Source organism: Myotis davidii, unplaced genomic scaffold (assembly GCF_000327345.1).
Source record: "Myotis davidii unplaced genomic scaffold, ASM32734v1 scaffold545, whole genome shotgun sequence".
NCBI lineage: Eukaryota > Metazoa > Chordata > Mammalia > Chiroptera > Vespertilionidae > Myotis > Myotis davidii.
Window position 1 is genome coordinate 2,295,856 of NW_006296634.1, and position 12,158 is coordinate 2,308,013.

Below are 12,158 nucleotides of genomic sequence, written 5' to 3' on the forward strand. Positions count from 1 at the left end.
ATTGTGGGTTTTATGCCCAGGCAAGGGACCCCTAGCTCCTGGGACTGCCAGCTTTGACCCTGCCCAGCTCCCATCGCTGGCTCCACGCCTACTTCCTGCTAACACTGGCCAGGGCGGCAAAGGCGCCTGATTCTCCGATCTTAGCTCCCCCCGGGTTTCCAATCAGTGGCAGGGGGCTTCTTCCTGCTTTCCCTTTCGCCTCCCTGCATTGTGCCTACATATGCAAATTAACCTCCATCTTTGTGGCATTCAACTGCCATCTGAGTTGGCAGTTAATTTGCATATAGCCCTGATTAGCCAATGAAAAGGGTAGCGTCATACGCCAATTACCATTTTTCTCTTTTATTAGTGTAGACTAGAGACCTGGTGCACAAAGTTCGTGTGTGGCGGGGGGGTGGTCCCTCGGCCTAGCTTGCACCCTCTTGCAATCTGGGACCCCTCGGTGATTCTCTCTCATCATTGATGTTTTTATCTCTCTCTCCCTTTCTCTTCCCCTCTGAAATCAATTAAAAATAGATATTTTAAAAGGGGTCATATTTAAAACATTTTAAGTCTCTGTTGAGCTCATAGGACTCTGAGAAGATACAGAGATTTGTTAATTAAGGAAATGTATATGAAACTGCTTTATAAACTGCAATCATTTTACTAGTCATTATTAGAGTATACTGTCTATACAGTTTATTTGCTGTTCTTCAGTAGTTAATGGAAATGATAACACATTTCTTTTTGTTTGCTCTGAGGAGCCAAAGTCTGGTTGGTTTCTGCTAATAATGATATATGCTACTAAGTCTGTAGCATATATCTGAAACCTTTGTTTACTTATATTCACCTATCTAACTGCCTACTAGACTTTCATTGAAAGTTTGTTTTATCTCTGAATTCATAATACACAAAAGTAGTTTTTTCATCTTACCTACCAAATTCTCTCTCCCAACATTTTTTTTTAATATTAGTTTTTTCTATTTTTTAAAAATATATTTTTATTAATTTCAGAGAGGAAGGGAGAGGGAGAGAGATAGAAACATCAATGATAAGAGAGAACCATTGATCAGCTGCCTCCTGCACACCCCCTACTGGGGATTGAGCCTGCAACCCAGGTTTGTGCCCTGACTGGGAATCAAACCATGACCTCCTGGTTCATAGGTTGACATTCAACCACAGGCCAGGCTCTTTCTCTCACTTGATAGATTCTCATTAGCATCACTATTTCTCAAGACACCCAGTCTTAATGCCTCGGAATCATATTTCCTCTTCCCTTTCTCTTATCTCCTTTATCTATTCAGCCACTAGACATGCCATGGTTTCTTTTTGTACCCATCTCTTGTTTTTGGCTTCATTTGCCATCTTGTTTATTTCCAATTTGGATTTCTTATAAGTAATATATACTTTCTATCTAGCTTTCCCATCTTTACACTTCTTTTTCCAAGCCCTTTGGCATACGGTTTCCAAATTTATTCTCAAAACACCCGTGTCATCATGATTCTCTTGCATAAAAATTCAGTGGTTTCCTATTGCATACCATTTCCTATTGCACTATAGGAACCACCCTGCTATTTCAGTCTTATTTTTCCACTGCGTCCCAGCACAAAGCTTCCCTTCAAACAACCTAGTTTCATCACCCTCTTCACCCACATTCATCATAACTGTTTTTCTTTTTTTTATGTTGTCCTTGCCTAGAATGTTCACTTTTTTTTCTCTTCCTCTCCCCTTTTTTCTATTCAAATCTACCCATCCTCCAAGACACCTCAAATCCTATTTGTTGTTTGAAGCCTTCCCGAACGGGGCCTTTCCTCCCCATTGTGCTGGTAATCCTATTACACTTGAAATGCCCTGTGTCCATTATTAGGTGCTGTAATAAGATTTCCCATGATAAACACCTTTCAACAAGTGATTTTCAAGCTTTTTCATCTCATGGCACACAAACCAATTACTAAAATTCTGTGGCACACTAAAAAATACAATTTTTGTCTATCTGACAAAAAAAAAAAAGATATAATTTTGGGTCATTCATACCAGGCGGGTACTGTTGTGTTAACTCTTGTTACTTTTTTTATTTGACAGTCTAAGGGAAAAGGGGCCAGTGCCCCTGACTAAATAGTCAGGTATTGCACGTTTTAAAAATTCTTTTGGCACAACACTGTGCCTCTTGTGGCACACTAGTTGAAAATCGCTGCTTTAGACAATAAAAATAGTTCTTTTGGGAGAGGTCAAAATATATTAAGTGTGTTCCTCTCTCTCTTGCTGCCAGCTGAAGTTCCTGTCTTTGCCAGACACCTGGATGAAAGAGTTTTTTCTGGCTCATATATACACAGAATTGCAGTTGATAGAGGAGGCCCTGCAAAAGTATCAGAATCTCATTGATGTGGGCTTTTCTAAGAGCTCTTATATTGTTTCCCAAATTGCAGTTGCCTATCACAATATCAGAGGTAAGTGAACAAGGGCAATGAAATTCTTCAAAACCTGAAAGTATCACTGTGTTGTTTTCTGAACTATATTCTTTCTGCAGATATTGATAAAGCCCTCTCTATTTTTAATGAGCTAAGGAAACAAGACCCTTATAGGATTGAGAATATGGATACATTCTCCAACCTTCTTTATGTCAGGGTGAGCTGCTTCCTTTACTTGGACTTGATTAAGCTCTTTTGTGCTTTCATCTGTGTTGGATTGTCACCCAGTTGCATTAACTACAAGAAAAATAATTTAAGAGGTTCATTTTTCATGCTAAGACTGTCTTTTCTTTTCTTTCAGAGCATGAAATCTGAGTTGAGTTATCTGGCTCACAACCTCTGTGAGATTGATAAATATCGTGTAGAAACTTGCTGTGTAATTGGTAAGAATTATTATTCTTTTTCTTTTAAGATTTACCTTTATTGTAAATAATACAAGTATAAAAATAACAACAGTATAAAAGTGTCAAAGATAACAAAATTATATACAGTAGAATGTGAAAGCTCACTATAACCCCATCCCCAAGATTGTTTAGAGAACATGACTCCAGAATATTTTTCTGTGTGAATACAAAAAATGTGTGTGTGCAAGTGTGTGTGTACAGTTTGTTTGTAAAAACTATATCATTATACACACTGCTTTGTAACTTCCTTTTTTTAAACTTAATATATCTTTTTCTTTTTTTATTGTAGTACATCTAGATTTTTACTATTTTTGATGGTGATCTAGTATTTTTTTTTGATCTAATATTTTATTATATAGATGTGCCATCATTTTACTTAATATAAAAATTGCTTCAGGAAACATTTTTGTATGTGTACATTTATTTTTGCATGTTAATGCAATTATTTCTATATAATAAGCAGTAAAAGACTGGATCAAAAGTGTATATATATATTTTAAACTTCAGTACTACTAAAAAGTTTGTAAGGCCTTAGCTGGTGTGGCTCAGTTGGTTGGGTGTCATCCTGTGCATCAAGAGGTTGCTGGTTGGCCTAACTGGTTTGGCTCAGTGGATAGAGCATCGGCCTGCGGACTGAAGGGTCCCGGGTTCGATTCCAGTCAAGGGCATGTACCTTGGTTGCAGGCACATCCCCAGTGCGGGGTTTGCAGGAGGCAGCTAATTGATGTTTCTCTCTCATCAATGTTTCTAACTCTCTATCCCTCTCTCTTCCTCTCTGTAAAAAATCAATAAAATATATTTTAAAAAAAAGAAAAAAAAAGAGGTTGCTGGTTAGATTCCCAGTCAGGGCACATGCCCCGGTTGTGGGCTTTAACCCTAGTTGTGTGTATGCAGGAGGCAACTGATGGATGTTCTCTCTCTCTCGCCTTCTCTTAAAAAGAAAAATTTGTAAGAATTTCCAATCCTATGAAAAGAGATGAGAGTACCTGTTTCTCTGTATTGGGGTGTCTCAATCTTGGCATTAATGACACTTTGGGGTTAACAATATTTTTGTGGAGGGCTGTCCTATGCATTGTAGGGTATTAGCAGTATCCTTAGCCTCTACCACTGCTCCCTCCTCCTAGTTGTGCCGATAAAAAGTATTTACAGGTGCCCTACTCAGTTTGGCACAGTGGATACAGCATAGGTCTGCGGACTGAAGGGTCCCCAGTCTGATTCTGGTCAAGGGCATATGCCTGGGGTTGCAGGCTCAATCCCTAGTAGGAAGCGTGCAGGAGGCAGCCCATCAGTGATTCTCATTATTTATTGATGTTTCTATCTCCCCCGCTCCCTTCCTCTCTGAAATCAACAAAAATCTTTTTAAGAAAGAATTTTTCTCAATAAGTACATTTCCTCTTTGATGACCAGTCAGTCCAGTTCAATATTTCCTGAGCTCCTACACGGGCAGGATGTAGGCGCCCAATCAGCTATGTCCAATCCCGCCCCACCCCCCCGCGATGTGCCCGCAACCAAGGCACACCCTCCGACCAGAATCGAACCTGGGACCCTGAGTCCGCAGGCCGACGCTCTATCCACTGAGCCAAACTGGTTAGGGCTATTTAAATGCCATTTAACAAAGAAAAATCAACCAAAAAAATGAGTTCGCGTGTCACCTCTGACATGCGTGTCATAGGTTCGCCATCACTGTCCTATGTACTTGGCCATACTAGTGTGGCCTGATAATCAGCTGACATAAACAGATGAATGGCCACTCCTGGATAAAAGTAAGCTTGATTGGTTGTGGTTGAAAGTCTAAGTTCCCTGGAGATGAAAGGGCCATACCTGTCTCTGGGTCTTTGGTGACACTGCATCAAGATCATGCATTTGTACCTTTCTAGATCAGGATGTGTTAATAAACTGAGAGAATTTCCACTGAGCCAAACCGGTTAGGGCTGAGAGAATTTCAATTCATCAGTTATTCAGTGAATATTTCCAGCCCTTGAGGAAGTTGTAGTCTAGCTTGGGAGATAAGCATTAAAAGTATGTAATAAGTCCTATGGGAACATAGGTAAGAGTAGGAACGAATGATCCTTTCAGTATAGAACATTATGAATAAAGTATAAATATAAAGCCCATTAAGGTGAGGATGGAACTTCAATTTATTCAGGAAACATCTTCAAGCATCTTCTACTCGGAGTGCCAGGCACTGTGCTTTGTATTGCATTACCTACCCTAATTGCCTATTTAGGAAGTCCAATAAGAAAACAGCTATAAAACAATGGGCTGAGTGTTATGGTTGAGGTAAACATAGGGCCTGGCCAGTGTGGTGCAGTGGTTGAGCTCCGTCACGGTTCATTTCCCATTCAGGGCACATTCCCTGGGAGTTGCAGGTTCAATACCCGGTAAGGGTGTATGCAGAAGGCAGCTGATCGATAATTCTCTTTCATCATTGATATTCTTTCTCTCCCTTCCTCTCTCTGAAATCAAGAAAAATTTATTTAAAAAGAAAGAGTACATAGGAAAGGCATCTAATTGAGTCTGAGATTAGGGAAGGTGATGCTTGAAGAATAGGCAGGAGTGAAAGAGTTCAGTAGGGGAGAAGGATTGACTTGGGAAGGGCATTGCAGTGCAGAGGCATTGAAGTGTGAAACAGACATTATGCTGGAAATAGTTCAGCATCCTGAAGCATGGTGTGGGAGGTGGGAATGTAAAAAAAGGGCCAGATCTTGAAGAGCCTTTTTTGTTTTGCTAAAAGTTTGGATTTTATTCTTAAGGCAGTGGGAGTCTTCTGAAGGATTTTAAGCCAGAGTGATAAAAGTGTTCAGATATTCTTTTTCAAATGATGACTGGAGACTGTGCTCAGAGGATTAGAAAAAGGGCAAGACTAGGTGCAGGGAGACCAGCCAGGAGGCTTTTGCAATAATCCAGGATGATGAAAACATGATGAGGAGATATTGGCGGGAGGGGTGGAGAGAGGATTTAGAAGATATTTAGGAAGTAGAACAAGCAGGAATTGGTGACTGGGTAACCAGATTGCTAACTGCCTTTTTTTTTTTTAAATCTAACTTAAATTTTTTTACTGATTTTTTACAGAGAGGAAGAGAGAGGGATAGAGTTATAAACATTGATGAGAGAGAAACATCAATTCAGCTGCCTCCTGCACACTCCCTACTGGGGATGTGCCCACAACCAAGGTACATGCCCTTGACCAGAATCGAACCTGGGACCTTTCAGTCCACAGGCCAACGTTCTATCCATTGAGCCAAACCAGCTAGGATGAACGTTTTCTTCCTCTCTCAGTATATCTGTAATGTCCAGCAAAGTTCCTGAGAGATGATCAATAAATGTTTGTTGAATTCAGTCCGCCTACATTAATATTTAAGAATAAGTAACATTAGATATGACGAACATGCTTCAGCTTTCATATTATTGCAAAATCAGAGGAAGTGAAAGGAGAAAGAAGGATGGAGAGAAAAGAAACTAAAGACCTAAAGAGAATGCAACAACTTAAGAATATAGTGATGACAGGAATCTCCTAGTTGTTTAGTCATTGCTTCTGCTTTTATGTCTTGATGTGAATTGATTGCTTCCTTCTGCATCTTTCCTGCAAAGGAAGAGTTTGGACTCTGGAAAGCAAAGTTAAGGTTTGGACTCTGGAACCCGACTGACTGCCCAAGTTTTCTTTTATGTAATTTATTGTTTCAGAGCTTATGTTTATGTCTTTGATTCATTTTTAATTAATGTTTGTACATGGGGACAAACTGTAATCTAGTTTCATTCTTTTGCATGTGGCTTTCCAGTTTTCCCTGCACCATTTATTGAGGAAGCTTTCTTTCCTCCATTGTATGTTTATGGCTTCTTTGTCAAACATTAATTGCCCATGTACATGTGTTTTTTATTTCTGGGCTCTCAATTCTGTTCCATTGGTCTGTGTGTCTGTTTTTCTGCCAATACCATGCTGTTTCTTTCTTCTTTTATTTTATTTTTTATTGTCATCTGAATATGTGTTTATTGATGTTAGAAAGAAAGGAAGGGGGTGAGCAGAGAGAGAAATGATCGAATGCATCCCTATTGGGGATTGAACCGGCAATCTGGATATGTGCCCTGACCGTGTATTGAACTCACAATCTTTCAATCAAATGAGCCACACTGACCAAGGCTGACTTGGTGTTTTTTAAAAATTTTATTTTATTGATTTGATTTGAGAGAGAGACACAGAGAGAAAGCCATTGATCTGTTGTTACACATATTTATGCATTCATTGGTGATTCTTATATTTGCCCTGACTGGGAATCAAACACACAACCTTGGTGTATCAGGACGATGCTCTAACCAACTGAGCTACCCAGCCAGGACTGACTTGCTTTTTCCTTTTTATTTATTTATTTATTTTTAATAAATTTGTTATTGATTTTTTACAGAGAGGAAGGGAGAGAGATAGAGAGTCAGAAACATCGATGAGAGAGAAACATCGATGAGAAACATCAACGAGAGAGAAACATCGGTCAGCTGCCTCCCGCACACCCCCCACTAGGGATGTGCCCGCAACCAAGGTACATACATGCCCTTGACCGGAATCGAACCTGGGACCCTTCAGTCCGTAGGCTGATGCTCTATCCACTGAGCCAAACCAGTTTCGGCTGACTTGCTTTTTTCAAGACCAATGATAATATAACTGCTTTGATTCCTGAGGGAGAGCGGAGCTCAGAGCTCTACCTTTTTCACCCTTGAGGTATCCTAGCAATATAGTTGGAAAACCAAAATATAAAGCTTACTCTAAAAATGTCCTACCCTTTAAGAAAATATGTGGATAAATGCTATATCCAGATAAAATAAAATGAAGAAAAACTCGCAATGTTAGGGAACACTTTTTTTTTTAGCCAGAATGTGTGATAAATGATATATATTTCCCAAGGGACCTATGACATTTCCCTTATGTACAGTTTGGCTGTTCTACAAGGAATTTGGGGGAATGAGTTATGGTTTCATGTCCACTCTGTGGAATGCTATTTTAGTGGACTTTTATTTCTTATTTAATTTTTGTTAATCCTCATCTGAGGATATTTTTCTTTTGATTTTTAGAGAGAGTGGAAGGGAGAGGGAGAGACAGAGAGAAACATTGATGTGAAAGACAAAGATCGATGTGAGAGAGGCACATCGATTGGTTGCCTGCCGCAGGGGCCCTGACTGGGCCAGTGATCCAGAACCGAACCCAGGAGCCTTTAGTCTGTGGGCTGATGCTCTGTCCTCTGAACAAAACCAGCTAGGGCAGTGAACTTTTATTTTTATCTTTCTAATTGTTCATATTTTTTGTTTGTTTTTCAATCAGGCAATTATTATAGTTTGCGTTCTCAGCATGAGAAAGCAGCCTTATATTTCCAAAGAGCCTTGAAATTGAATCCTCGGTATCTTGGGGCCTGGACACTAATGGGACATGAGTACATGGAAATGAAGAACACATCTGCTGCTATTCAGGCTTACAGGTGAGCTCCTAGTTGTGAGGTTAGGTAGAGCTGATTGCTGTGATGTTAGGAGCCTCTTTTGAGCCTGCAAGTTGCTAACTTAGATTCTGCTGTCTTACCAGTCTATCTTCCATTTCTTAGACATGCCATTGAGGTAAATAAGCGGGACTACAGAGCCTGGTATGGCCTTGGGCAGACCTATGAAATCCTTAAGATGCCATTTTACTGCCTTTATTATTATAGACGGGCCCATCAGCTTCGGTAAGTCTGGCCACTTGACAATGTGTTTGTTTTGGGGAGTGCTGACACTTTTCTCTCTCTTTTGATGGCTACTGAGTGACCAACTGGCGGGTAGTGTATAGAGTGTGGATATACTGGCCAAAGGGATGATTCATGTCCTGGATGGGAAGGAGCAAGATGGTGTGAGATTTCATCATGCTACTCAGAATGGTGTGCAATTTAAAATTTAAGAACTGTTTAGCCCTATCCGGTTTGGCTCAGTGGATAGAGCGTTGGCCTGCGGACTGAAGGGTCGCAGGTTCAATTCTGGCCAAGGGCATATGCCTGGGTTGCGGGCTTGATCCCCAGTCGGGGGGCAGCCAATCGGTGATTCTCTCTCATCATTGATGTTTCTCTCTCTCTATCCTTCCCCCTTCCTCTCTAAAATCAATAAAAATATATTTTTTTTAAAAAAAGAACTGTTTATTTCTGGAATTGTCCATGTAATATTTTCAGATTGCAGTTGACTGTGGAAAGTGAAACCTCGAATAAAGGGGATCACTACAGTAGTGGTGGTGGTGGACTTTAGTTATCTATAAGTCTTTGCTTACACTACTACTATTTTCTCTCAGGCCCAATGACTCTCGTATGCTGGTTGCTTTAGGAGAATGTTATGAGAAACTCAATCAACTTGTGGAAGCCAAAAAGGTATATGAGATTGAGCCCTTGAGAATTGAGTGGTAATCTCCTGCTTGGAGGAAGGGTGGGGCTATCTGTGCTCTGTAACTTCTCTTCATTCTAGTGTCTCTACATGTGGAAATCTGAATATTTAGAGGTACATAATGGGTAAAAAGCAAAGCTTGGGTGACATCATCTGTGGGAATGTCAGTATGTAGCCTGGACCTATAAGATTTAGTAAAAATTCCTGCATCCTGCAAATCTGAAGTTCTGGGAGGCTTGCAGGACTTGAGCCTTTGTGTGATTAGTCATGGCACCTGGGCAATGGTCAAAGTGACAAGTTTATTTTTTTGACAGTGTTATTGGCGAGCTTACGCTGTGGGAGATGTGGAGAAAATGGCTCTGGTGAAACTTGCAAAGTGAGTGAAAGGAGTAAAACGCTATTGATACTTCTTTTGGCTTCTCTGGTATGGTGGGTGAGCCTTCTATCCATCATCCTACATGAATGTGGGCTGTAGCAGCGTGTATGAATATTGATCTGAAAATTTAGCCATTTGACTTGAGAGAATGACACTTCTCTTTAAAGAGGGAATTGCTTTCCTATTAGGCAAGGGACCAAGAATGAATTGGAAGGAATGAAATGAAATTTTTATGTCAGAGCAGTCTAGGAAAACTAAGTACTGATCTCCTAATAAGGACTAAGAAAATAAGGAATAACTCAGAAATAGTAGGCAAAGAGGTTCTTAAATACAATTTTATTCATTCCAGTTCTTTTCTGGTTTATTAGGAAAAAACCTGAATTACTTGTTATCTTTTTAAAAAATCTTACTCTCTCCATTACCAGTAGCAGAGTAATGATTCTAAGCCAGTGATGGCGAACCTATGACACGCGAACTCACTTTTTTGGTTGATTTTTCTTTGTTAAATGGCATTTAAATATGTAAAATAAATATCAAAAATATAAATCTTTGTTTTACTATGGTTGCAAATATCAAAAAATTCCTATATGTGACACGGCACCAGAATTAAGTTAGGGTTTTTCAAAATGCTGACACACCGAGTTCGCCATCACTGTTCTCAGCTTTGACAAAACCTCGCATCTGGGCACTAATACTGTTCTGGGTCCCAGTGTGCCATTTATGTAAAAATTTGTACTTGTCAATGTGTTGTCATTTTTTTGGTGTAAATCATGGGCTGTTACTATTTATCATTATTTAGGCTTTGAGATCTGATTTGTACTTAAAGACCAATTTCTTTTGTAGGCTTCATGAACAGTTGACTGAGTCAGAACAGGCTGCTCAATGTTACATCAAATATATCCAAGATATCTATACCTGTGGGGTATGTGTCCTGGACAGGAGGACTGGGTTGCTGATCTTATTATTCTTACCACCTTAGTCATCTCTGCTTTCCTTATCTAGGAAATAGTGGAACACTTGGAGGAGAGCACAGCTTTCCGCTATCTGGCCCAGTACTATTTTAAGTGCAAACTGTGGGATGAAGCTTCAACTTGTGCCCAAAAGTGTTGTGCATTCAATGATGTGAGTATCAGTTATTTAATAGAGTTTGGATTTGGGGCTCAAACATATAATCTTTACCATGATCTGGGAGTAGAAAGTGGATAAGAAGGTAAGTGGGAAGGCTACCTTGATTTGTGCAACTTACATGAGTATTTTAGAACTTGTTTTTGAGAATATCCTTGGACATATTTTGAAATAGTTGCCCGACTTTGTTTCAGACCCGGGAAGAAGGTAAGGCCTTGCTCCGGCAAATCCTGCAGCTTCGGAACCAAGGAGAGACTCCTTCCGCTGAGATGCCTGCACCCTTTTTCCTACCTGCGTCACTGTCTGCTAACAATACTCCTACTCGCAGAGTTTCTCCACTCAACCTGTCTTCAGTCACACCATAGTTGACTATTTTCAAGCTAGCACATTGCCAGACCGATGTTAAGCCTTACCTCCATGTAAAAAAATGGCCTTGTCTGTTCTTCCAAGGACCTTAGCTCTTTTTGTGTGTACAGACGGAAACAGCTCCTTGGGGAGAGTTTATAGAATCACCTTTAGAGTAGACTGACAGAAGAATCCTGGCAGGAAACAGACACTGTCTTTTGCCAGTTAGAAGCACTTCTTCCTTATGTTCATAGTAGCTACAGAGCTTGGCCTTCTTCCCAGATTCTCCCCACCCCAACCCACCCCCAAACATCCTTGTACTAGCACTTTAGCACAGGCAAGGCTACAAGAACAGTTTTAATGCTGCTGGGAGTGGATGGTTTCCTGAGAAGTGAGGAAAGGAGGAAAGTTTGTGATTCGATCCTCTGCTGACAGTAGGGGCACTGGATACCCTAGCAAGGTTAGGGCACTGGGTAGACATGATCTTATTCTTGGATTCGCTGAGCATGACTGTTCTGTCAGATTAGGTTTAAATGGAGTAAAATTATACATTTGTTCTTATTCTAGGGAGACATTCTTCCAAAACATTGTTTTGAAGAGTCTCCTAGAATATTTCAAATTCTAAGAAACTTACTGGAGTTGAATAGAAGGAGCATGAAGGCCCCTACCAAGAGCAAAAGATGTCTAGTTATTTATATCCCCAACAAAAGCAAAGTAAGGATACAGGATTACAGATAATCTCATGGCCATTTGGGGATAACTTTTTATAACTACAGACAAGAATAAACTCATTTCAAGATGGTCTGTTTTAATATTTTTGATGTAATTGTCTTTTTTTCAGGCTAGACAAGGTAAAGGGAATCGTTAGTGTGCTCTTAGAGGGTTTCAGGCCTTTGCATGCGTATTTAGTAGGAGGAATATGCTGTGGTTATTTATGTATGCTGCAATGAATTTGTACAGATGTTATGAATTATTCTGAGCTCAGGACTCAGCCTTCCTAGTTCATGTTTCCAAAACAAGTTTACCTATTCACCTCCTAACGTGTGATACTTCATTTTATAGTAAGGAAGGTTTAGAATA

At 40.0% G+C, this 12,158-nt stretch overlaps 1 protein-coding gene across 1 annotated transcript in view; it reads left to right on the top strand.

Annotated features, from left to right (window-relative positions):
* Positions 1-11,892, top strand: part of CDC23 (cell division cycle 23) — a 17,746-nt gene extending 5,854 nt beyond the window's left edge. The window contains exons 7-16 of the mRNA XM_006772462.2: positions 2,249-2,426; positions 2,507-2,604; positions 2,749-2,830; positions 8,160-8,313; positions 8,434-8,553; positions 9,144-9,219; positions 9,547-9,608; positions 10,452-10,530; positions 10,611-10,730; positions 10,928-11,892. Coding sequence (XP_006772525.1) covers positions 2,249-2,426; positions 2,507-2,604; positions 2,749-2,830; positions 8,160-8,313; positions 8,434-8,553; positions 9,144-9,219; positions 9,547-9,608; positions 10,452-10,530; positions 10,611-10,730; positions 10,928-11,098 — 1,140 coding nt within the window. The 3' untranslated portion in view covers positions 11,099-11,892. The remainder of the gene's footprint in view (positions 1-2,248; positions 2,427-2,506; positions 2,605-2,748; positions 2,831-8,159; positions 8,314-8,433; positions 8,554-9,143; positions 9,220-9,546; positions 9,609-10,451; positions 10,531-10,610; positions 10,731-10,927) is intronic.
* The last annotated feature ends 266 nt before the right edge of the window (positions 11,893-12,158 follow it).